The 27,389-nt window shown below is 42.3% G+C and overlaps 1 protein-coding gene across 1 annotated transcript in view; it reads left to right on the plus strand.

Annotated features, from left to right (window-relative positions):
* The window catches only part of LOC124051436 (ephrin-A5b-like), a 66,164-nt gene that overhangs the window by 30,839 nt on the left and 7,936 nt on the right, over positions 1-27,389 (plus strand). The window contains exon 2 of the mRNA XM_046374809.1: positions 25,641-25,933. Within this exon, the coding sequence (XP_046230765.1) occupies positions 25,641-25,933 (293 nt within the window). The remainder of the gene's footprint in view (positions 1-25,640; positions 25,934-27,389) is intronic.

The following is a 27,389-nucleotide window of genomic DNA, read 5'->3' on the forward strand; positions in this document are numbered from 1 at the left end:
ACCTTTTCATTTTACCCAAGAAAAAAACTATTACTTCATTAGCATTCACAACCACATTGGCTTTCACAAGATGCCACTAGTTACAGGGCAGCACACACCTTGTCACATTGCGTCATGTCATTTCATGCTTGTAGCACACACACCAGATGTGTCATATGGACAGAAGTAGTCATGGTACGACAGCATGTGTCAAATATGAGAAAAATGTTGCTTTTCTAAATCACCAACCTGTCCGATGTGACATTTTTGCATGACAGCCCAAGATAGCAGCAGACGGTGAGCGGGCACACATAGGAAACAACAGGCCTCGGTGTTCTGATTCATACACCACTGGTGACCATAAGTCAAAGGATCTATTGTGGATGAATGGTAACAGAATTTATCATGTTGTCTTAGTTCAAATGAGTATGTGCCTGTATTTTATTGTCTGGTAATTCAAGCTGGAAAAAGCTGTCCCAGAAATCAGTTTCTCCTAAACTCTACTAGTGACCAAAGTAAATATCTTAATAAACTGAAATAACCAACTGAAATGAACATGATCTTCAGGAGTTTCAGGAGGGTTGGTTCATCAGCTGAATGGTCTGATATAATGTTCAGGTTCAGTGGAATTTGGAAAAGCGAGCTCATAGGACACAAACTTTTCTATTAAATATCAGCAGGAAGTATAAAATGACAGTTAAGTTTGAACAGCAGTGTTCAATAAAAATGAAACTATTACTGATCAATTTCTTTATCAGTTATTGGCCTGACCCCTTTGAGTTCGATTTCGCAGTTCGGAGAACAAAGCGACACGAAGCTGAGCTCAGTTCAGCAATGTCCTAAAGCCTGATGAAGTAGACAGAAACATGTACTGTTGAGAACAAAAATGTTTTGAGGTAAGACAAAATGGAACATAGAAACAAAAGTTATAAAACGTCATAGTTGACAAAACAAATGAGTGAGCAGGGAAACGAAACAGCTTGTGTCAAAGTCAGATCAAAAGGATATGTTCAGGGTAAATATAAATAAAAAGACAACTAGAATAAAAATATTTGGACTAATTAGAATTAATTTAAAAAAAAACACCTTGTTTAAGTACAATACAACAACCATAGTCTAACTTTAAAGTTTTTCAGTAAATTTTGATACACAACTAAGAACGTCATACACAGCACAAATGGATATTATAACACCAATACCATGTTAAAAAGTCACTACTCTTTAATACGGCGACACACTAATAGTCCATGTCTGAGCCAAGAGCACATGCAATCCAAAAGGCAGGTCTACACAGTGAACATCTGTGCCACATTCCTCTCTCATTCACAAGTGTAAAGCATGGTAGCCTCCAGCTAACCCTGAACACTACAGATTAGCTACGCCACGGTGGCTAACAGCACAATACAGAGTGTTGAGAGGAGCTAACAGTGTGTGCGCTGGCTGTATGTGGAGCAGGTGTGCTAGAGAAAACATTAAACGCACACACACATCCACACACTCATTAATTCATACATTTCTCATGTGCATCTAAAGGTTCATTACAGGCTCATCAAAAACACACACACACACACACACACACACACACACACACAGGCCAAGGGTGGTGGGTGATCAACATGGGCCATGAGGCAGCAAGCAGCATGGTCACAGAAGAGAGTGAGCAGAGAAGATGAGGGAGGCAGAAGGAGGGAAGGGAAACCTAAACCTCCTGGGAGCCTTTCGTCTCTCGCTCTGTGTATCACATTAGGAGGAACATAAAACTTTATATTGTCTTAGATGAGATTTTAACTTTGTTTTAGATCGGGTCTCACCTCAGAATTGATGCTGGCCTCCAGACAGGCATTGAGCTGATGGGCCACTAAAAATTTCCACTGAGACCAATGCTAATTAAATTCTTTCAGGCAGTGTGACATCTCAGGTTCAGACTGCTGAATGCTGGGGATGTTAGGGTGAGTGCAGGTTTTCTGCTAACAGCTATTTCATCTTTAAAAATAATGAAAAGTATCGAACCCCAGTATATTTTACTATTGAAAAATGTGTCTGTAGTACAAGCACAAAAGGCTAGTGTTGAATGTTGAGCCAGATTCTTAATCTTGTTTGTAGAATTTGGGTTTATCTGGGTTTTGCATTTATCGAATCCAGTATCACTTTGTATTTATTCAGTCCAAATCCTCTTATCAGGTCTAATAAGATTTAGCTTTTAACATTTGCAAGGAACTATTAATAGCTTAAATTATCTATCTGACATCAGCTTTTGTTGTTTGCGGAGGCAGGAGCACTGCAGTTTTGAGTGACAGTGTCATTAACCTGAAAATGAGAATGTACAATTGAAGAAGACGTTAAATGTTACTTTATCCAAATACTCGAGATCCAATTATGTTAAATAAGAAATGACTGAGTCTGCCAACCGGAAATATTTACGTGATATGAATAAAAGTTTTTTTTCTCTTAATGGTGATGTGATCAGCTACGTCATGTACCTTCTGTGACACTAGCTAACACACCAAATGGACATCAGTCAAAGTAGCTTGACTCCATCTGCCTATTTTCTATACCACTTATTCATCAGGATCGTGGGGGGGCGGGGCTGGAGCTGGCGGGGTACACCTTGGACTGGTTGCCAGTCAATCACAGGGCTGACACACAAAGACACACAATCTCGCACACACTCACACCGAGGGGCAACATGGAGTAGCCAGTTAGCTTAATGTGCATGTTTTGGGGATTGTAGGAGAAAGCCGGAGTACCCAGAGAAAACCTATGCAGGCACAGGGAGAACATGCAAACTCCACATAGAAGGGCCCAGACCGGGATTCAAACCTGGGACCCTCTTGCTCTGAGGCGACAGTGCAGCACTGTGCCACCCTAGCTTTACTCAATGAACGTTAATCAACTACAGCTGCTGTAAACTGCTGCCAGTGATATTCATCATTTTAACGATACAAGTGTAAAAAATGAAAATCCTGCTAATGCCAAGGAAATAAAAATAAAAGAGAAATAAAAGATGTAATGGGACATTAATTAGCATCAGAACTTAGCAAATGCAGAACATAGCATTTCAGAACTCTGGCTTCTAAATGGAAATAAAGAGATTTGTAGAAAAACAACTTTACATCCTTCAAAGTAGGAAATCATAAAAGAATTGTCTATCCGTTGGTACACATTCTCAGGTTTCACATCACGACCAGGACCAGAACATTTCAAAATGATACCCCAGCCCTATTAACAGATGACGGTGTGAATTTATTGCTTCAATTTACTTTTTTATGAGTGTGTGTGTATTTGTTTGTGTGTGTGTGTGTGTGTGAGTGTTTATTTAGGTAGTAAATCCCCAGCAGCAGGCAATGTGGCTGTGTGTCAGGACTTACTCATCGGTGTTTGGGGAAGGGATTATGAGGGATGAGAGACCTACATCCACACAAAACAGGATGAAGGCAAGAACGTGGAAAGAAAGAGTCCATTTACAAACCGCAGGCGTGTTCACCTCCTGTCTCTTCTTCTCTTTTGTTCTCCTGCACCATTTAGCGAACGCTTTTATCCAAAGTGCCTCACCGTACCATGCGTGTGTACATTTTTAGCATTGGTAGCTCCACTGGGAGTGCAGCGCCAGCCCCCTCCCACCGCCGCCACCCTGGCAGAGGCGGTGCCATGCTCTGCCAGTCGAGCTATGCAGGACCACACACCTCTTTCGTCCTCATTAGCTCGTCCCTGCAGTTGCTTCTGTAAATTATTAGAGTGGTGTCCTGATTTTCATGACAGCTGCCTTGGTCACGGTTGCACCACATGTCTTTTGTGTGTGTGGACTGTTACACACTGTGCAGGGCTACTGTTTGGTGAAAAACTTTAATCTGCACATTCAGTTTTTTTTAGACCTGAAGAAAGCTTTCAACAGCTTGTCAATCATTTGTTTGGTGGGAAAATGAACAAAGGCTGACTGCAGTTCCCTTGAGTTCTGCAGGGCTTAACGAAGATATTTTTTTTGCATTTAAAAAGCTCCAAACAAAGCTAATAGGAGTTGAGAGTATTTTATAAATAATTTTGTCCTCCAAAAGAGGACAATATATTTACTGTCTCAAAGGCAAGAAATTTTACCCCCATCAAAGTCCTGTTAGTGGTGTCTGATACTGCATGTGATGGATGGACAAAAAGCAACTGCTAACATGCCAAACACCAAGGTATGGAAAACGAAAGGCATGTTCTCACTTTACCCACCTATCTTTCTCTTCCCCCCCCCCATCTACTCCTCCATCACTCTGTTGCAGGTCCCCCACAGTTCACCCCAAGCTGTCAGGCCCAAATCAGGGGAACAGATGAGAAACAAATGGGTTTTGTCTAGCACACATGAGGGAGGGAGATACGCTTATCAGGGCTTCAGTGGTGGGCTTTACCCAATGTACCGCAGCTGTGACTTCAGCTTTCTCCCTTCCTCTTCTTCCTCTTTACCTGCCATTTTATCTGAGGAATGTGGGAATGCAGCAAGACCAGGGATGGAGGGACAGTGAGATGAGAGGGATGAGGGGAGGGGAAGGATAAAGGGGAGAGGATGGAGTCCCTGGGTGCTGACAGGCCCGTTCTCCACGCCGACACCTTCTAAGCTCAGGCAGATTAGAGCGTCAGTGAAGGGCCAGGAAGCTCCCACCCTTCCAGCCACCCATCATCCCTCACCAGTTCCCCTCCACTTTTGTCTTAAATCATCTACATCCTTACTTTTAGGGGTAGGATGTGTTGCAGTTAGCACGCATATAAAAAAGCCTTGAACTTGGCATTCTGGCGTTTTTTGGCTGAATGGAAACTGATGAGTAAGCTTTGTGGCTTTAAATTAAAAATGGCTCAGCAAGTCTCCTGTTCCTTGAATTGGCCAGGAATTTCCATAACAGATTCGAGAAAATGTAAATACACCCGCATAGCTCTGTCAGAAAAGACAGCGCAACTTAGATGCATATAGATGAATGAAACAGCGAAGTTTATTGGACAAAAATTTTGGATTTGACACCTCTGATTTGTGCTAACTAGTTAGTTTAACACAAACAGGTGTTTACAGACATTACAGTCATTACAGTACGACATTGACTTGAGTAAAAAAAGACCTGCCCCTTGTGGGGGTTCACGTTGGTGTTCCACCAGCACTGTACAATTAGCGAGAGACATTGAAATGGTGTTGAGACGGTAAAGGGAATCAACTTCATGTTTCAACACCATTCAGAAAGAATCTCTAATCTCAAAATCCACCCACAGATCTTGTTCCATATTACCCCCCTCTGTGGTGTCAGAGCAACCTTGGGACAAACACTGACGCTCTATGCTGAGAAATCCACTCGGGGCCATTTAAAAACTCATCGACTGTAATACCATCCTATTGTGCAGTGTTCACTGTCAACACCGTCCACTTAATGCAGCCACAGATGCGCATATCAGCCATGGCTGGCACCAAAATCTGTGACATGTCATTTGTGGGCCGTTCCCGCTGACCGCAGGGCCACCCTGATGCTCTCATCCATTTACAGCGAGGCAGTGAGTGCTTCAGTCATGACGATGGGCCCAGAGGCAGAGCTGGCAGAGCCCAGGAGTGTTTGTGAGAGTAAGTTAGTGAGTGATTGAAAGCAGCCCTCTGTGATGTGTGTGTCAGAGGCAGAAAATTGTGTCAAATATTGGGTGATGGGCACGCTGACTGATTCTGCTGAAAGAAGCCTCATTTGCGACCTGCAAGCTTGCAGTGTGTGTGGTTGCAAATGTCTCAGGATGTGTGTGTGCGTGCCTTTGTATGCATATATCTGTGAACTTCACTGCAGTGTTAATGAGAAGCAGAACAGCCTGAAGGTGTGTGTGTGTGTGTGTGTGTGTGTGTGTGTGTGTGTAAGTACAAGTATGAGTTCTCATCTCCGGTGTCAGATCATCGCCTCAAAGACAGGAAGCAGAGAGGTGAATATTTATGCCAAACAGGGGAAATTCCTCTTTATGGAGACAAATAGAGGATGAGACAACGCCAAGAAGACTTACAGAATTAAAGACTGTCTCAAGGATTCATTAGCAGTTATTAAGATGTATGAGTTTTCACGTTTTAATCATCTGTGTCACGATAATATCATCTGTGTTATATCAGAGAGCAATGAAATGCATACAAACTCAGACAAGCAAGCATTTTATAGTTTAAGCATCAATTAATCACCAGGAAACATTAAATAGGCAAGAATTTGTCTTAATGACGCTGCCACAGGGACTTTCTAACAACAGTTTATACTGAAACATATGGTAAAATATAAACAGGACTGCCCTTACAATATACAAAGACATGACAAGACATACTGCACCATGCAGGGTAGACTATACACACGCTGCCACATATAAATATTCAATATTCTGTCACAGCGGGGATTTTGTGCTTATTATGGGTTCTATAAACATTTTAGTTGACAAATGTTTGCACCCATAAACCACCAAAAGTCAGTTATCTCTGCTCCTTAGTCTATTATGTTCCCATAATGTAATTCCTCCCTTCTCTGTTCTCCTTCTGAGTGATGAAGCCAAGAGAGCACAGCTGGTTTGTGACCCTTCAGAGGGGTCTCGGTCTCCTCCTGGAATCCCCGAACTCCTCCCTGCCCCTCCTTCGTTTGTACCTTGGCTCGGCTGGGGACACCATATGAGAGCTTAGTACAGTACAGTACTTGGACACAAAGGCTGGCACATTTGGCAGTTTGATCTGTTGGATATGTGATATGACATTCATACCAGCCATACTTTATAGAAAAGTAGAGCTTGGTATCACTGCAGTACAATAACTGAGATTCAGAAGCGATACCCTAACAGACTTTGTTGACACCACAGTTTGGAGAACAAAATCGTGTTATTGTTGTTTTATCAAAAAAAGACCCACCAAACAAGAGAGAAGACAGAGACTTCAGCCTGATAGGTGAAAAGGTCAGAAAGGTCACTTAAGAATACCTTCAGGGAATTTCCTCAAATTTGGCACAAATGTTGATTTAGCCTCAAGGATGAACTGATTAGATCACTTATTTCAATTATCTACTGGAATCATGCATGTTAATATAGTGTTAATTTCCATTTCGTCAAACCAAACTGCCACTTTGCCTTTGCTGTCTAATTTAAAGCAATTATACACCATAGCTGGATCCTAGATGTTGTACGTTGGACTTTTAATAAATTCCCCCCTCATGAGTGTTCAGACTGCAGCAGCCAGCAGGGTCCCTCTGTGTCCTACAGCTCCGGCTCTTGTCACCTGACACCATCTGCATGCTAACAGGCCTGTGAGAGCCTCTTCAGGCTGGCTGGCACACACACCGCAGGGCCCTGCTGCTGCTGCTGTCCGGTGACAAGTGTGGAGGGACGAGAGGCAGAAGGCACACAGGAATGCAGCAGACACTGTGTGTGTGTGTGTGTGTGTTTGGAAGAATTGCTCTCACTAGCTTGTTGAAGCTGATACATGCTGTTTGTTTGCCTGTGGCTAACCTGCATTTCTTCGAGAATTGCAACAAGCCTCCCAGAAGAAAACCATTCACTTCCTCCTTATGTCTCAGCACTCGGTTTGTTACCTATTCTTCTTTAAATATGTTAATTATTATTTATTATGGAAGGATTTTATTATTGTCACCTTTATATATCTAAGAAACACTGGACATTTAAATAACTTTTTTAAAGGAAAAATAATGAGGGCAGACACAAAGAAGTACAATTTTAGGCTCTCAGTTGGGTAGCAAATTACATAAAGGTAATTTCAGTAAGACATAATGCAAACACAAAGGAATGCTCTGGCATGAGAAAATAATGATGAGGTGCAGGTAAAGAATCCTGCTACATTTCACAGTTCATTATCGACATCATTAACATTTCTTCAATTAACAGATCCTAACAGATCCCACTGACTGTTTAAAGGCTGATATATGTTACTCCTCTGTGTCATACAGCTCCACTCTTGTCCATATTCCTTCATGTACGTTCATCTACAAGTCCTGCACAAATGCACTACTTACTCCTTTTTGTTTCTTTTTTTTTGAAAGCTACAGTTCCCTGTACAGAGCCTTTCACAAAATTAAACTACATATTCAGGAACCATTTTTAAAAGGAAACAAGGAACCACTGGGTTTTGGCCTGAATGTCACATATAGGAAAGTGCGAAAATCGAAACACTGCCAACCAATCAAGAACAATTTATTCATTAAACACAAATGTCTCTATCACTTACTATGTGAGTGAGTTATCAGATTTCAGTTAAAAAGTAGTGTTTTTCTCTGGAGTTTTGTGCATGTGTGTGTGCTGTCACTTCTGACTGGAGCTTAATCATTTGAGGGATTATGGGGATTTGAGTCTTTACCTGCTGTGAGAAAAGGCGACCTAATCAGTCTGTCTGGATGTGGTGGCTGCAGCCTCGGTTTCTGAGTCGGACCTTCTCATGTCGTATGAAACCTAACAGGTCCAGGCATGTCACACACTGTGAGCAACTGAGGCACACACACATGCGCGCACGCGCACACACACAAACAACCAATCAGTAGACAGTGACACACTGTTTATCAAATGTGTTTCCTGCGACCTCACACCACCCCAACACACACACAAATACCCACCTATTCAAACATACAAAGCGGCCAGTAAAGCCACCTGTGTGCATAGTGGCCAGGATGGAGCAGTTTGCTTTACCTGACTGATGATCGCTCAGGCTGTCAGAGCAGCAGAAAGGCTATGTTGAGGTGGGTTAGCCGCCTGCAGGCCGAGGCAGGGCTCGGGTTACTCCCTGGGTTAAGCTCAGCTAGCGCCTAATGACAGAGACAAGGTGCACTCTGTGACCTGTAGGTGTTAAACCGAGACCTCTCCTCAACTGCGATGACCCGGCTCTGCAATCAGACAGGTTGAATGTGCGAGATGACATCATAACTCTGGGCACATAAGTGATTTCCCATGTGAGTGACTTCAGATAACAGCAGTCACACTGAAGTACTTTGCACAAGAATAAGTAAAAACAGTGGAATAAATCTATATAAGGATAAATATATAGAGCTTCATTTGAACTGAACTCTCGGTCTGCTGCCTCTCGGTCGATTATGCAACAAATTGATTTTGAGGATCTCCATTGGACCAAGAACCCTTTAGACAAATACTCATTTTTATGGTCTTGTATTGAGACTGAGCTATTAGTCAGCAGTCATCATAGGAAAACTAGATTTTGAAGGATTAATCTTTGAAAGGGTTCATAAGCTATCACTTAGTCTGTCTATATATTGGCCTGTCACACATCTATTAGTTTATATATCGCTACTGGTATTTGTGATGTCTGATATTCACTATGATTGCAGATTATAATGCAATTATAGTTCTCATATCAATATCAGAATTTTTTCACACTGTAATATCAGTATTGGCATTGGCAAAGAAAATCTCATACTGTTTGGTTTCTTATGCTGTGCTTATTCTTAAGTGTGGGAGTGAGTTTGTCCCAGACCCCCAGCAGGTTAAGCTGGGGCCATTCTTTGAGTCTTATTTGTATGAGTTTTCACCAGCATGCCTTGCAGTAGTGTACGTAAGGATAAGGGAAATAGTAGGTTTGATGAATTACAACGCTAACAGAGTTCAGGATGTTTAATGTTTTAGTGTATGTGAGCCCCAGTTGAAAAATGTGCATTTATGTCTACACTGAGTTATGTTTTTCACTTTGATTTTATTTAATTTAACCCAAACAATATTGTGTAGAATAACATGAAATATGTCCAAATGTTTGTGTCTCTGTGATTATAATGGCCCTGGTGTAGATGCTCAAAGCCTCCCTGTCCATGTAATTGGCTCTTGTTCGGAGGATAAACACTATCTGAGAAGAGCTGATCCTGTGAAGTGTTCGATGTGTGTGTGTGTGTGTGTGTTAACGTGCTGAGTGCTGAGTGCAGTGTGTGTACTCTGTGTCCCGAACTCTGTGTGTATGTGCTGACTGACACTGATTCACAGTGATTTTTAACTCTGGCCATCTTACCTAAACTGTCTCTTTCATGCACACAGGCTTTTTCTTTCAGTGATTGTAGTTCTGAAGGTCAACCAATCAGCAGAAACACTTAGCTCTTGTCACACTGCCAGTCAGGAAGCTGCATTTATATATTAGCTTTGAAAAGTTACTTACTCAGGACTTCCATATTTTTGAGTGTTCTTACAGACTTTGCTGGGTATTTCCTTATCAGGAATGCAGCTTTTTAATCGGTGATTCATTTATGTAACTCTGTGTGTGTCTTTTTTTTATCTGCAGTTAAGATTTGAGAATAAAAGAGGATAATTAACAAAAATAACAAACTTCCACAGGCTGTCATCTTTTTTTTCTGCCTAACATTTAGTGATCAGCAACAGCAAAATGTTCGACTTTCATGTTATTAATAATCCTACAATGGAAGATTCATAAAAGCACAGTAAACACATACTTTCTTGAAAACACCTACACTCAACATTTCTTTTGTATTTATATCTTTTCCACAAGAGAGTCATGCATCATGACAAGCCAACACCACTACTACATTGTGATATGATTCTACTAAACAACAGTCAACAGTTTACTGAACTGCTGCCACACCCTGGACAAATACTGCCAGCCTGGCCTCAGCTCCAAAACAGAGCTCTGCTAATTGCTGCACAGATCGAACATGTGGCTGTTTTGATAACCAAATGGCCTGCCCCCACTGCTAATTTGCCCTCACTCTTCGGGTTCAAACACTGAAGGACAGGAAGAATGTACATTAAGGGCCAAAGTACTCAAAGTCGTAAAAAGTAATGACAGCGTCTGCTGATGTTGGCGTGCAGCTACAGTCCAACCGTGTGCCTACAGTCCATTATTTGAAGACACTGTGTGAGTGGTCGTATCTTTTTACAGCGTTTCTAATGGTAATGGATGAAAATGATGGCACACATGATGACGCCGCTCTTTTCCACAAGGCGATAATGGCAGTCACATGCCATTTAGGGCGGGAGAGAGAGGTTTAATGGCAATGAAAGGACAGAGAGAGGGAGAAAGAGATGGGGGGTTAGGGGTTCTATTAAAACGATTAGAGATCCAGGGTTAAGATGGCAGCTCGGAGCGCGAGTGGAAACGGAGCAGGCGGAGAGATGAAGAGAGGGATTGTAGTGTAAAATGAGCAGAGAGGAAGGGTTAAGATGGCAGGTCCAGCCCCGCTCTGCTCTTTCTATCTCCCCAGGGGGTAGATGAGAGATGAGAATGCCTGTCATTCAGTGAAGGGAAGTATATTTATCCAACCCTCCACCCCACTGTCTCAACTGACTCCCACTGAATATGTTTCTATCCCTGTTTGAGCTCTTTCCCTATTTTTCCTCTTTTAAATCTTTCATTTTCAATTTTCTTCCTTCATTTTTTCTTCTTTTTTCACCTTCATATATCCCTATCTTCGTCTCCGACCTCCACCCAGTCCCCCCGCTGCCCACACACACACACACACACACACACACACACTCACATCCCTTCACAGACACTGACGTGGTGATTTAAGTGTAATAAAATAAGATGAAATAATGTGGGTGTTTTTCTGATAGGAATACATGGCACAATATGGCAAAGGTGAACAGAATCACATAAACAACAGCATTCAACAAACTTACATGAACAAATAACAGTGAACCACCGTTAACCGCGTTTTGTTCATTTTCAGTCTTATCAACGTCCAAATGAAGCAACATTTTGAGTGTTTCTATCCCCTGTGCCGTGACGTATTTCTGAGTGAAGCAGGATAGGCTTCATCGGGATTTATCGTTTGGGGGTATCTGAACATTGAGAAATAGGCGTGTCATAACTAAACGTTCAAACAGATTGCTAACAAACGAGCATTAGCTCTGCGCCTTTAAAAGTTTAGGACTGATTGATAGGTAAATGTCATGTCCAATCAGCATGGCCATCTAGTTGGATACATCACTCTATTGGTTTGTTCATGTAGGGTGGATCTCCTGGGCAGTAAGGTAATGTGAAGTTTGGACAGACAGAAACAAGAGGACATTGACAGAACAACAACACGACCTGTTCAATCCGCCTGAAGAGTAGAATGTTGAGGCATTCAATGCTGATCATGATCTAAAATGGTCAGATCAATTAGTTAAACCTTCTTCAGAAATACATTATATTCATTTAAATTCTGTTGAAGCACAGTTAGATGACAGTTAGATGAATCTAGATTTCCAAAAAAACAAACAAAAAAAAAATCAAAAACAGTTCAATTTTTCAGCCAAACATAGCTCAATTTCTAAATTTTCATTTGACAAATCCCAAAGTAACAAGTTGCTTGTAATGATATCTCTCCCTCTTGATGTTTTTGGCTCAGCAGATGGTGTCTTTAACTGTATTTTTGGCCTCCGTTCATATATTTAATACACTGTTCAAGCTCTGTGACCTTTGCCAGATTTTGCCTTTTGTTTTTTTTTCTTCCAACTCACAAACAAGGACAGGCGGGTACAGCGTCTCCAACAACTGTCACAGTGAGACGTGAGAAGTGTTGTCGCGTGTTACCGTCTGAACAGCAGGCTAGTATCTCCACTCTAATAACAATTACATCAAGTGGTGTGTTAAATGAGGTGGCCCACGGTTCAGCGGCTGGGGCTAATCACTGCAGTCTGCTCCCTAAAACACAGCGATAATGACGGGCAGAGGGGAGGATTTGGTTGCCACGAAATGCTTAATTTAACCCAGGCTCATAGTGTATGTGTTAAAGCGCGCACTGTGGCAGACTGTGAACGGAAAGAAAAAGGAAGTTACTGACATTGAGACTGTCAGAAAATAGATACACATCTGTCTTATGTCTCCTTCCCTTCGGCGAGGTGTGGAGGCGAAGAAGCCGCCTGCTTGTGTTCTCAGAGAGGTGGAAACTGGCCCGCGGTGAGGTGATCTATCATCAGCGGCTCTGTCTCTCCTTTATGGCCCTCTCCATCATCACATCGAAGCAGTAAATCCTTCCCCAAACTGACATGTAGCTGCTGACATGTGGTTCCTATCTAGTGATTTCACAACTGACCTGGATTCAGCCGAGGTGACGCTCACCATGGCGAGGAATGCGCTGATAGCTGATCTGGGGTCAGGTGTGAAGTTCAGAGCGCGGCGGCTAGAGACTGGACATGCATCAGGTGTTGCAAAACACATGAGGAGAATGTGTCCACAATGTTTCTTGGATGTGGTGCAGATGTGAGTTTATTTTGAACATTTGAAAGGCGTATTTCTGTATGTGAGTGAGCTCAGTTTGGTTTAATGCTGATCAGTTGTTGGATAGCAGCTGCTGATATTTTTTTTGGCCTGTCCACCCTGTCAGACCGGTCTGCTATGTCCTGGGCCAGATTTCTGCTGCTCTCTGCGGCCTTTTGCTCAGAATAATATGAGCTGTGTCTGCAAAGTGCATGTACATGTGGGCGGATGGATTTGTATGTGTGTATTTTTTCTTAACTGATATTTATCCAGGGAGGTTTTTCTGTTGGCAACGCCCTGTTCTAGGTTCACAAAGTTAGCCACATGACTGCCTTCTGCACTAATTGCGCATAGTCTTTTCTGAGAGGTGGATTTAGTTTGGATCTGGTTCTAAACTGGAAAAATACTTTGATTCATTAAAAGGTCAGTTCACCTAATTAACAACTAACCTCTAGTGGCATGCAGCCACACAAATTCTTTTGGTTTTATTTCTCCTCTGAGGCGGCCGCCTCCGCTCCAGCACAATGGTAGGGATGGATTTTCTTTTTGTCATCCTCAAAACATTCTCTCAAAATCTCAAAAGCCAGGAACAATGTCAGTTAGTCATCATTACTCAGGATAATCCACAGAGCACACTGTAAAAAGACTTGACTGGAGTGACTTTCCTCCAAAGAAAATAATCCTTGTGAATACTGGGCTAATGGGGAATGAAATACTTTTTATAACAATCTCCATTTTGTCAGCAATGAGTAACATTTAGTAATTTAGGAAATTTAGGATCAGTCTGGGATATTAATTGTTGCTCTGGTGAACGAAGTTTTACTTATAAAATACATGATTATTAACAACTTTTGCTACTTTGAAAATCAATTCTTTAAAGATTAGAAAAGAGATTCAGGGAGATTGAAGTTAGATAACTAGATTTAATACTGGATTTCCGTGCTATAAAATGAACAGTCAGGCTAAGCGTGTGTTTGAACAGTGTGTGATTCAGGGATTCAAATTAGCAGCCTTTCAGTCATAAGTCTTCACTGTTTAGCTCCCGCTGCCTCTCTGTGTGAGCCTGGGTGTGTGTGTCTGCAGGTCCTGTATATATTCACATATGCTTGAAATTTTGGAGCACCTCTCAGGTCCATTTACACTCTTTAGCAGTGGGAAACCGTTTTATATGCATTGAAATTTGTCCACTGGAAGTCCCAAAAGGCGGGCCATTAGCTTGCTGACAGTACGCCTTGCACTGAGCCGAATATGTGAATGGGGAATATGGCCTCCACTGGCGCTGACACTGGAATGCTACGGTGGGTGTGAATATGAAATACAGCCTCTTAAGGTGGAGCGTGTGAAACCGAGCCCTGGACATCTAAGCGGTGTGTGCGTGAATCCGAGCAGGGCTTCTCTTAAGGCGGCATGTGCGGATCTGAGCCGGTCTCCGGCTTGCAGGTTGATGGACAAGACTTTGACAGACGTTCTGTGTCAAGGGGAAGGGGCGTGGGGTGGAATGGGGGGCCCTGCAGGGGCAGATTGAGCGGGCCAGGTGGTACGCCTCGGCGCTGGCATGCGGGGCACTCGGAGGGCACTTCTATGTTTAGCCCTTACATGATGTTACTTGTGCTGTTTTTTCTGGGCCTGCTGCAGGATGTAAAGGGGACAGAGCTGTGCCTCCTGAGTGATCTGCCCTCTGTAGCAATTTTTTTAGACCTCTTTTATAAGTAACATCAGTACATCAGTTACGCACACTGTCAAATATCATGTCAACTTAATGAAAGTTCAGAAACACCTCAGCTTTGAATGTATTCTTTATCATCAACTTGATATAATTGAAGTTTTGTTCATTCCAAGTGCATTCAGCATTCCCATTTCATCTTCAGACCCATTTGTTACATGAGTTCACCTACCTTGAAGTGTTTTGACTTGAAATGATCAGCTGATTAAAGGCACTGCTGAGAGTTCAGTGAACTCATCAAATTAAGTGTCTTATTAACAGGTTTCCCAGCATGCATTGTCTCATTGGGAGTCTTCCTTTTGTACTTTTTCGTGTAACAGATATTATTGGGACTTGATTTATTTCTTTAACATGTTTTAAGATGAGTTGTGTTTATTTTCCCAAAATTATCAAACTGAGAATGTGACTGAAAATCAAAACAAACTGTACCGTTCGCAAATCCGGATGAACAGTTCAACATTCAACTCAGTATCTCAGTGTTAACTTATTTCCTCAAGTGCACTTAACACAGTTGGTTTTCATCTTCACAACTCATGAGATGACTGAGCTAATTGCTCTATGGCTGGGTAATAATCCCCATGTGTTCTGCATCTCTGCCTTATGTTTGCACTGATTTCAGACCAATAAATGCACTGTGTTAAACGCAGCCCTGTCATTTGCGTCACAGGGACCACTTCGTTGGCACAGCGGGGGGTCTTAATCTCTCCTGTACCTGCAGTAACATGCCCACACATGCGTAACCGTTCTTTGTAACCATGGTTTTCAGCGATGTCGATGTCACTCAGTTAGCAATTTGACAAGAGGTCCACATTACATCCCCTAAAGTGTTTTTCACCTGGAGAATCTCAAGCGACGTCAAGCTGTAATCAAGAACTAAGAACTGCTGATGCCTTCCTGCTCTGTTTGTGAGCCTCACCTTGCATCTTGTAGTGGCTCCTTGAGAGGCTTGAGAGACTCCTTGTTGTCATCTCCCAGCTGTGCTGCCATATCGGAATGCTGACCAAGAGTTATGAGTTGCATTTGACACATCTCATTACTTTTTGCTTGCAGGGGTTTGACTTGCTGGGTTGTGAGCCATTAAGGTCTTTAGTATGTGATATCAGGCCTTGCGAATACGCTAAACAATCTCAGAAGCAAGTATGCATGCACACACACACACACACACACACAAGAAAAATAACACACATACAGACCTCCTAGTTCTTATATAGCACCTATGGGAGTTTTAAATCAAGGATGTGCTCTTTCCCACTTCCCTCTTTCACATCCCTCACATTTTCTCACATCATTTTGGCTTCTTCTTTCACATTTCTCCCACTAGTCAATCTTTCACTCTACCACTTCTACCCCCCCCCCCCTCTCTCTCTTTCAGACCTTAAATATAATCCTCTCTCACCCTTTCTCTCTCCCCCTCTCTTCTCCAAACCATGAAAACAACAAATTTTCCAAGCCTGAGATTTTAGCATTTCACCATCTCCCCACAGAACGCCTCTTACTCAACCAAGTCAGCTCCACCGCACTTTGATGTGTGTGAGACCTCACTGGTGGATAAGTGCTGGTGTTGGTGTGTGTGTGTGTGTGTGTGTGTGTGTGTGTGTGTGTGTGTGTGTGTGTGTGTGTGCGTATGTGTGTGTGAGAGCTTTTCAGGCTTGTCATGGGCGGGTGATTGAGTCCAGACGCTGTGGGTTCCTCTCTTCACCGCCGTCCCCTCCCCCTGCTGGTTGTGGGTTCAGAGTGTGTCGGGCCCGGGGCAGGCGGGGCTGTGGTTCCCTGGGGTGCAGTAAAGTGATAGGGCAGCGCGGGGGGCTTGGATCACCCCTGGGGAGGGAGGTCAGAGGTCTGACTCTCGGCCCTGCCGAGTGAAGATCAGGGCCATGTTAGTGAAACGTGCTTCAGGTGGGGCCTTCCTGTAGAATCCACTGCTTCTTAGCTCACATCTGGGTTTGTGTGTGTGTGCGTGTGTGCATGGGTGAGAATGTGCATTAGTGGAGATGTGCATTAGTCTTACTTCTGTGTGTTAACTATTACTCATTGTCTTATTTTTTTTTTAACTTTCTCTTTCATCTTGTTCCTGCTGAAGAAAATTGAGGAAATCAGTCAATGTCAGTGTACATTTTCCACACCTACATCTATACAGAAACAAAACAAGTGTATGTTTACAGCATGAACACATAAAGAAGATCAATTTTCGAAGCAAAAACTTGCCTGCTTGAAAGTACTTAGAGTACTTGTTTTTTAGGACTTTTATTCTTCTTTTATAGTTAGAAGCTCAAGCTCAAACTATACTTTTGTTCATTTGTTCATCAGCCCATGCACACAGGCATGTATGTGGACTGGGTGCACTGCCTGCACATGTGTGACAAGAGTTGCAGTTGTAAAAATATATATTTTTAATGACTTTAAGTTATTGATAAAAAGAGAAAATCCGTTTGAAGAAAACATTTTAGAAGTTTTTAAGAAGAAAGTAAAATCTATACCTATACCTGTGCAAGTATGTACTGTACACACACACACACACACACACACACACATATATATATATATATATATATATAAACAACAGCAATAAAGAAGGTGATGTGATGTCCCCTGAACAGGACAGAGATGGAGAGAATGACTCCAGTTCACAGGATTAAAATACAGAAGTGAAGGCAGCATGGAGCAATTCACTAGGGAATTTAGATTTTTTGTTTTTATTTGAAGAGACTTTTTAAACTTCACCTTCCATCCTTCAGCAGCTTCCAAGATGGACAACAGCGAGGTCACTCTGTCACCTGTGTTCAGACACCGACCAAACACTGGCTCTCAGGCTGAATAATGGGCTGTCACTAACCCTTGACCTCAGCTCGGAGTCTAAGGGGTCAGATCGATATCAGCCGAGCACGGTGAGCAGCTCGTCTGATGGGAGGCATCCTGGGAAGTTCGGCCGCTATTAGAGGTTACATTGCACCCGCGTTAGATTCAATTAAAAAAGTCATTCATTGACTATACTGTATAATCATCGCCATGCAGTGATCTGTAGTATCCTGCATCCTGTTCCTCAGTACACATGTCCAGCATGTGCTGATGGGACAGATTTTAGTGGGGTTATTTTAACAGGACCTGCTCGGGGCCTCCTGGAGTTATGTGGCATTAGAGGTGGTAGTCGTGGTACGCTTGTGTGTTCCTGTGTCGAGGCCCACATATATGCATGCCTGCATGTATGCACCTGCAAGTATGAACACTATGTGTTTGTCTAAAGTGCGGAGTTTGTGGTCGGAAGATTGTGTTGTTGTAAACTGGTGCCATAGCAACCTGAACAACCATCTTTGGCACAGAGGGGATTTATGAGTCGCTCTGCCGGCCCCTTGGGGTTTTACACTGACTGAATGATGGAGTCCTGCTGTGTGTGTGTGTGTGTGTGTGTGTGTGTGTGTGTGTGTGTGTTGACTGACACTCACCCCATGCTGCTGTTGCTACTTTGACCTCCTTGACACCAGAATAGCGTTGTCACTAATTAACCTGCCTCATCCATGTAAGACTCTTGTCTCACACAGTCAGAAATATTCATCTTGAGCTCTCTCACATCAAGTAGCCTGATTGGCTGCTTTGTTCTCGCACTGGTCAGCCAGTAACATTAGTCCATTTTTGCGAGTCTTTGATTTTTTGCACTTTGCACTGTTGTTAGTCTGAGCCGAGCAGGAGACTCGTGCAGTACATGGCCTGACAACATTCAGTTTAATTCAGCTGCACAAACATGAAATTGTCTTCAGATAGATAGATGGATGGATGAATAATAAAGTTTCCATTAATAAATTAATTATAAATGAATATTTGCTTGGTTTTAAAGGGGCACTGCACTGCTTTTATGCATAGGGATCAGTTTACTTGTCGTGGTTAGTTATTCTCAGCTTTTGTTGGATGCTATTGTGTGCTACTGTTTCCTGTGGTTCTGTGGTTGAGACTTCATATCTTCTCTGCATTGTAGTAAATGAGGAGCTTTGACATTGTCAGTCATGGGCAGGCAGGGAGGGTCTAATTTAAGACATAAGTTAGTTGCAGTATTGGAAAGGGAGGATGAGCTTTTTGGAGCTTGATCCTTCCTATGAACTACATGTCAGGATGTCTCGTTCTGTGTTAATTTTGACAATTCTTTTTTTTAAAGTCTAACGTTTTTGAAGTGCATCACTAAATCACTTTGATTGTGTTCATGATTGTGTTCACCAACTGTGTTCATGAGGGCAGCTGTTTAAATGCAGCTTTTCCTTCAAGGTAATTTCTAGTTACCCCTGCAAACACTGCAGTCTTACAAGGCTTGTGTTTAGGTAATAATTAATATTTGAGAATTTTGGCTTCCTCTTTTTAAATTAAAAACAGTTTAGAAAAACACTGAAGGTATTGAAAAATATCGTTATGTTTTAGTGTGTACTGGCACACTTGTCACAAGGACAACCATGTCTCATTTGCAAACCAACAGATTAGAATATACATGAAGCTTTACATAAGACATTGTCTGTGTGGATTCACTCAGCCTGGCACAAAGTGGGGCTGCAGCTGCATTGAAGTTAGTGATTGGCACAGTCAGGACCACCAGGATCCATAAACAGACGGTCCGCTCTCATTCTTCCTGTCTCTGCTTCCACTCCCTCCCCTCACCAGCCTCTGTTTTAGTTTTTAACTATCTGAGGTGCCTTCCCACAAGCAGCAATGTGTTTTCAATCTGAGGCCAATTATTCACCTCCTCTGGTTTTGTTCCCAGCAGGAAAAAAAACAGAGAAACAGAGAACTGTCCATACTTTACAGGCTCCATTTTTCCCATCTCTCCACTGTCAACGCCCAGTCAGACTGAGCCCCCTGGCAGACACATTATGTGTTTAAATACATTCTGTGTGTGTGTGCGTGCGCATGTGTTTGTGAGTCCACAGGCAGATGTGTGTATGTAATTAGACTACTAAGTAATAATGGCTTTAACTTCCCAACGGCAAAAGAGCTATGAATGATGGGACAGGTGGAAGGAGGGTGATCGAGACCTCCCAACCCCTAGGGCATCAGGATGGACAGACCCCATCTGGTGACATCAAGTCACATGACTAGGGCCTGATCACCCCTTTTCTGGCCCCATATAGAGTTCCCCCTAGAGGCTGTAATCAGGAACTGCACATTTCTACGGTTTAAAAAGACAGTTAGTACACATCGGTTTGCGGAGGAGGAAATTGAGGGACTTGATATAGAAGCAGTATGAGGTCTGCAGTTTGCGGTTTGTGTCTTTCTGTGTTGACATTATCTCTGCATGTGTGTTTGTGTGTGTGTGTGTGTGTGTGTTAAGACGGGAGCTTCATGTGTTTCTGTGGGCTGAAAGCATCTCCTCTTTTCTGTTTGTGGAATAACCCTGGGAAGCTGCCCCTTGTCTGACCCAACTGTGTTCATGAGGAAAACAACAGGAGGGCTTTATCCTCTTCTGCTTTTCCTCCTCCTCCTCCTCTTCCTCCTCCTCCTCTTCTGTGCTACTTTCTTCCACCCTCATTTTGTCTGCATTCTTCTTCTGCTCCTCTTCTCACTTTTCGTATGTTCTCCTCTCTTTGTCGTCAGTTCAGCCCTCTTCTCCCCTCCTATCCTTCTACTCCTTGGCAGTCTTCTTTTTCTCTACTCTCTTCTTGTGTTCTATATTCCTTTTCTACAGTTCTTCCCCTTTTTCAACTCATCTCCTTCTCCCAACTAACTTCCTCTCTTCTTCTATTTTCCTCCTCACTCCTTTGTTTATTATTCACCTTTTCTGTATTTCTCTAGAAATTGGATTGTATTAGCAAGCCTTGAAATGACATTCAACAGTTTAAAACCATGCCTAAATAATTTTAACTGATTCCATTTCTTTCTTATCTTTTTATCTAGATCGAGTAGTATTTAGGGAGATAGTATGCAGAAGTTTTTCATTTTTTAATTAGTATTTTTATTCTTGCCAGCAAAGTTAAAAAAAGAAAGAAAGAAAGAAAGAAAAAAGAAGTACACAAAGAATTTAGTATTTTTGGCCCAGAATTATTTTCCAAGCAATATGGAGAAGACTTTGAAACAGTATTTAGAATTTCAAGTTGGAAAATAAAATGGTAACACGTTTATGGGATGTGCAGCTCTCTAACTTCCTCATAATTTCCTTGGAAGTTTCCTGGAAAGAACTGTGTAATAAATAGAACAAATAGAGACAAAGTTCTCATGCAGACATTTTAAAGTTTATTTACTTATAATCAATGGGTAATTACCTGATTGTCAGATTGTCTTAGGGAGGGAAGTAGTGGAAAGTTCCCCTCAAGCCTCCCTCTGTCTTTTATATATACTTTCATATTCCTTGTTCTCTACATTCTTCTCTTCCTCTCCTCTTTTTTTTCTTTACTCCTGTACTCTGCACTTATTCTCTCTTCTATCCTTGCCTTTATCTCTCTTTTTTCAATTTGTCTGTTTCTCTCTCCATACTGGCTCTAACATACCTTACCTGTGCCAGGACACACAATGACAAGAACACAACAGAAGGGGATAAAGAAAGCAAACAAGCAGGGGAGCTCACTGAAAAGAGGGATTATCCATAGATGTGTGCTTTGTTAAGAGCTCCAGTTACTGATTCATTGATAAGCCCCTCCAACTGGCCGTGAGTAATTCAGCCAATCGGGGATCATTAATCCCCAAAACAAATCGATTTAGGATTTAGGTGCTTTTATTTTGTTAATGGCTCATTATGACACATTTATTACTGACACCGGTGCTGAACTTCTGAACCATGGCTTGATCATTCTTTCTGCCTCCTGCTATCAAAACCCCCAAAGCCTCTATCAGCCTTCGCCGCGCCTTGCTGCTCAGAACAATGCCAACAGGAAAACACAACTGTTTAAATTGCCTCTATCAGCCCTGTGAAGGCTTAATGACTCACTAAATCGCCCATAACAGCAAAGCCATTTAGAAAAACAGATGAATAAATCTTGTTGGTAATGAAAATGAAGAAACCCTGGTGCTGAAGATTGCACATATTTCTGAAGGTTTGTATCTCAGTAAATAAAGGTTTCTCACAATTGAGTCCAGCCTATTGGGGGTTTGGTGTCACCGATGCTCTCAGAGTCTATGGAGGGCAGAGACAGTAGAAATTAGAGTAGACAACAGCAGAAGAAGACACTGAGAGATTAAATATCATTTATCCACATCTTGAGTCAGGCTGTGTTTATGACTCTGTGTCTTAACAATATTTCATTTCTGCCACTCAAAAACGTCCTTATATCCTCCATCTGGAAAACATCTGGATGATCTGTTGGTACTCCTGCTTCTCTCAGTGCATTTCATCATCTTTTGTAATAAACACCTTACAGCCCATACTTTAGATTTTTGTTGTGCATAGCCTCTTTGCTGCAGATGTTTGGTCACATATGACACTGTTCAGAGCTGCTATCTAAACCCATGGATCATGAAAACCCGATCACCCAAACTGCATTTGTCTGTCACTAAGTAGGAGCACTGCAGTGCAATGCCCTCCCATGGCACAATATTTTGGATAGTGTTCTGCAGTATGTTTTTTTGCTTTGATGTCTTGTGGCAGGAACGTTTGGATCGAATTCAGACCGCCTTTCCAGCTAAATGTAGTTCAAATACAGCTTAAATGCAGCTTTGGTCATGCCATGAGTGGCGCCTCTGTTCTGGCAGTGTAGTTATCTTAATGACGAAAGTGCCTTTCCTAACTATAATGTTGTCAGACTGTCAAATTCACTGACCAGACGTCATATGATGCTGTCAAAATGTGATGTACAGTGTTGAAAAGGAATTCTGAAAGTTTTTTAAGCAAAAAAGTATAATTTTAATGCTGCAGTTTTATTGGCTAAGTCAAACATTGCATGCATGAACTGATTTGACAAGAAAATCACATCAAAAATATACTGTGAACTTTGCTTAAGGATCATAATGCATCAGGTTCAGCAACTCTTTAAATAAACTAATTTGCAAATGTATCCCTGAGAGAGAGAGAAGAAGAGAAGAGAGAGAGAGAATGCAATGAAGCACTGAGTAGTGATGATTGATTTCTATTGAGTGCAGAAGTGATATCCAATCAGAAGTGGTCACTGCAGACTAATTTTAGGGTCTTTGATGGTGCAAATGCTGACCCCACTCCAGACACAATCAGGATGTATCCGAACACGATCATCCAGGATCATCATCACTTTCAAAAAGTTTATCCCACATCTCTCTCACAGTGGTATTTGTAAGAAACCCTTCTTAATCCTGACTAATCTTAGCTGTTACTCCCACGTCAGGTTTGATTGACAGCCACTGACCCTTGCAAGACTGAAACTAACATTTAAAACTATGTAAAGACACAGGAGGACAAAGGAGGCTATCCCACAGTGCCTCTGGCTGACGACATGATACTGTGGAGCCGGTTGACCCCTGGCAGTCATAATATCAGTGAGCAGCTCTGAAACTGAGGCTAAAGGAAGCCATGCTGTGCCTGCCTGGAGCCAAAGAGCTCAGCTGGTGCTGAAGGGAGGAAAAAAAGAAAAAGCTGAGAGAAAACAAGAGCTTTGGTTTCACGTTTGACCAGACTATAATTAGAGAGAGAAAAAGATTAGAATATGGCCATTGATGCCATGAGACACCCCCACAGTTCGCTATCATGTATATACACACATCCGCTCGTTTGTGGCCCCTGCAAACCCACTAGGACGGCCACTAATCCTGCAGCATATTTACAGTCTGTACAACGACAACCTGATACCCCCAGTAGGCCCACATACACCTCCCTTTATGCTAACTCGCGCCTCCTGAAGCCCCAACATGTCAGCAGCAACAGCTGCATCTCAACCCTTCCCTCCCTGTCTCACCTGGCCTCAGATCAGCTCAGTGGTACTCCCTTTCCCTTGGTGAACAGCAGGAGTAGGTGTAATATCTGATCTGTGAACGGTGAAACGGCGGGGTGAAACCCCTCCTTGGTGCTCCAGTGAGTTCACCCGTATCAGATCATTGGCCTGCTTCGCTCCAACATGGTCCCTGGCCTGGCTCCCCTGACGGCCCTCACTGTGTCAATGAACAGAGGTGGAGCATTGAAGACATCCGCAGTATGTCAGTGATACTGAACCACGGGCCATTAGCAGCTATAGAGACACAACCAGCCGGCTGTCCAAGCCTAATCTGTCTCCGCTAAAAGCCTCAGAAATGCAACCTTATATGGCGCCTATGGGAATATATGTTTCCAATCACTCTCCTCAGGAATGAATACCTGGCATATCTCGCCGCTGCACTTTTTTCACTTTCTCCTGTCCACTTGGTTTACAGTACGCACCAGGCAAAAAATCTTGAGGCAGTTTCAAGGCGAGTCTTGAGGAAAGGCCTTCTTTTCCCAGACTTGGAGATTCCACAAGGGGCTTCTACATCAAGCTGTCATATTGGGCTAATGAAAATCTCATTCTACAGAGGGATCCTCTTAAAGCTGCTAAAGGCACATGCTAACCAAGGGATTAGCCCTGTAATACTAGGGGACTTTAATTTCAGCACCAGCATAAGTCATCGCTGCTGAGCACTAACATTGATATATGATTTAGGACTGACTAGTGTGTGTCATAAGAGGTTCCTGTCGGTGCGGTTGTGCTGCAGGGGGATTCGGGTGAGTCTCACAAGAGGCTTTGGATGATCAAGACTGACATGATGAGTTCTTGTAAACAATACCAGACCAGTGGTAGCCTGGATATGTCTTTCACAGTGTGGCCTCAGTTTCAGAACGCATGTGGTAACTTTTACCTCAGCTGTGGCCTCTCTAAGATACCCATAGTATCATCTCTCATCATCAGGTGTTGGAGTACTCATAACTCTTTGGAGAACGCAGCATCGAGTAGCATTATGACGAGAGACTCCCCAAACAAATCAATGAGTAACTATGTTCACATTTAAACAGCTGCTACCAAGGTACCCTTGTGCAAAGCACTGCTTCAGGGGATCTGAATGTTAAATGTGCAGGAAACACAAAGCAGGCTGCTGTAGAGAGAGCGTGCCTGCGCAGCACATTTTCACTGGTTAAATAAAGGTCAAGATGAGTGATCAAATGATGGATGTAGGATGCTGGGAATTATCTTTGCATGTAAACATGCAGAACAACCACCTCGCCGGTAATAGATTAATCACATTAGTATTATTGCTTACATGTTGGAAACCATCCTTACTGAGGATTATAACCACAGTTAAATTCAGCCATGTAAGCGTAAGTGGTCACGTGTCTTTGGTGTAAATGAAAACATAATTTTATTGATGTATCTTCCAGGGTTGTAGATTTAAAGGTGCCCTGTTTATTTTCAGTATTACTTACCAAAATTTGTTGTGTATATCCTTGAGGTCTAGCAAACGCGAATGCATGTCTGTCCTCAAAGCATTTGGAAAGCCAATTTCTGGATCATTTTGAAGCCTGCATTGTTTAGGTAGTTCTTACCACCACTCTTTTTCTTACCTGCCTTTTGAAGGAGTCCGAAACCATCGGCAGGAATGCACTGCATCAACCACATGTTTGTATGTGGCAAAATAAAAACTCTTAAAAACAATAAAAACTAAAAAAAATAATAAAAACCCATAGCACCACTAGTGGCCAAAAGCTCCAAAGGGTAACTTTAAGTGACGAAAGCTTTGAAATAACTTGGTCAGTATTCACAGACCTGAAAGACTTGCAAATGACTCATAATTTGCCTTTAATGGCTTGACACTTGCCCCAAAATACTTCTAAGTGCTTTGGTATTTCACACAGGTTTGATATATTCACAATTCTCTCTCTTCTCACTCTCTCCCCTCCAGGTTTTATCGGGGCGATTACCACATTGACGTCTGCATCAATGACTACCTTGACGTCTACTGTCCGCACTACACTGGCCCGGTCTCTGACGAACGGGCTGAGCGCTACATCCTCTACATGGTGAACTATGACGGCTACAGCTCGTGTGACCACACGGCCAAGGGCTTCAAACGCTGGGAGTGCAACAGGCCTCTGGCTCCAAATGGGCCGCTGAAGTTCTCAGAGAAGTTTCAGCTCTTCACTCCCTTCTCCTTGGGCTTTGAGTTTCGCCCTGGCAGAGAGTACTATTATATCTGTGAGTATGCACTTCATTGTTTTCTGTTTTGCACTTTTGATACAGACAGAGACTTATTCATGCTGCTCAGTATCAAAAGCTGTCAAATACTGAAATTTGGTAACGAATATTAGCACGACTTCGTCATTTTTTACTTTTTGTTTGATCATATAAATACTATCACTTGGTAAGGCTGCTTGTGTTTAAACGTTTATCATTTGACAACCTTGGCTTCTTCAGCTGAGTGCAAAATGGGAAGAAATAAAGAAAAGAAAAATAGAAAAAAAGTTTGTGTATGAATCTCAAAGGAAGGTGCCCAAAAGCTATTATTTTGATGAACTCGGGTATTGTTACAGCATTAGTGCTGAAAGATTGACAAAAATACCCAGTTTTAATGGGGAGTTACATTAGTAGATATCAGTTTCATCTTGGAATCTCACACAAAGGCAGCAGCAGTGTTCAGGGTTTTTTTTGTTGTTCTTTTCTTCCAAATCCTTGGAGTAAGAGCCAAGCCAAAATACAAGTCATGGGGAGCAAAACATCTCTACTGTTGAGGTCTTGTCTGAAGTGTCTGGCTGAGTTCAGCTTTCTCCTCCTCATGAGAAGACACGGTCAGGAAAACAAACAGCTGGGAAGTCATGTTTCCATAAGTGAAGTCAGGGCCCTGCAGGGCCACAAGAGAGGGGATAAATGAGATACAGTGTGTTCCATGGCAGAATTGTGGTATTGAACTGACACTGGGCAGAGGAACTTCAAACTTAGAAGGAACCCATAGTAAGAGTGAAAAGAGAGCACAGTCTTGGCATCGCGGCGAAGTACATAATAAAGATATCAAGTCTAAATCCAAGGACTGGTAGGAACATTTTGAGGAAAGTTTTTTTCTCCATTTCTCCTTCAGAGTTGGAGCAGCTTTTCAGCCTTGCAGCCAGACTGACAGCAGGTGTTTCAGAAAACTGCCTGAAACTCCAAATTCATTTAGAAAATACAGTTTGTCTCACCTGCCCAGTCTCAAAGGATGTTTTTTTTTCTCAGTTAAAATGCATTCAGTGATTCAACCCTGTGATCCACATTAAATTCCAACTTGACACATTTTGTTTCTGTGAAATTAAGAATAAACTATGAAGTTGGGTCCATTTGGTATGAAGATTAACAGAATCTAAATACAAGGAATGCAAAATCTCAGTCACTGCAGAATTTATTCTCATAACTTTCAACACTTCTGATCTTAGATGGCGTTACAGGAGAGCATCAACCTCATGCATGTTGAACCAAATCTAAACTTGTTTTCTGTGGTGTATTACCCTTGCTTCTGTTGGATTTTTGTGTTTATTGGCTAGTCTGCGTGAGGCATTTTTGTGTCAGTATTGTTTGGGGAAATTGTGGTGTGCTGTTAGTCATTCCACAGAATAGCTGATTTTACTGCAATTCTTTGGAAAGTCATAGACTGCATACTTCTGCTTTATTTGGCCATGTGGTT

The sequence above is a fragment of the Scatophagus argus genome, chromosome 20 (assembly GCF_020382885.2).
Source record: "Scatophagus argus isolate fScaArg1 chromosome 20, fScaArg1.pri, whole genome shotgun sequence".
Classification (NCBI taxonomy): domain Eukaryota; kingdom Metazoa; phylum Chordata; class Actinopteri; family Scatophagidae; genus Scatophagus; species Scatophagus argus.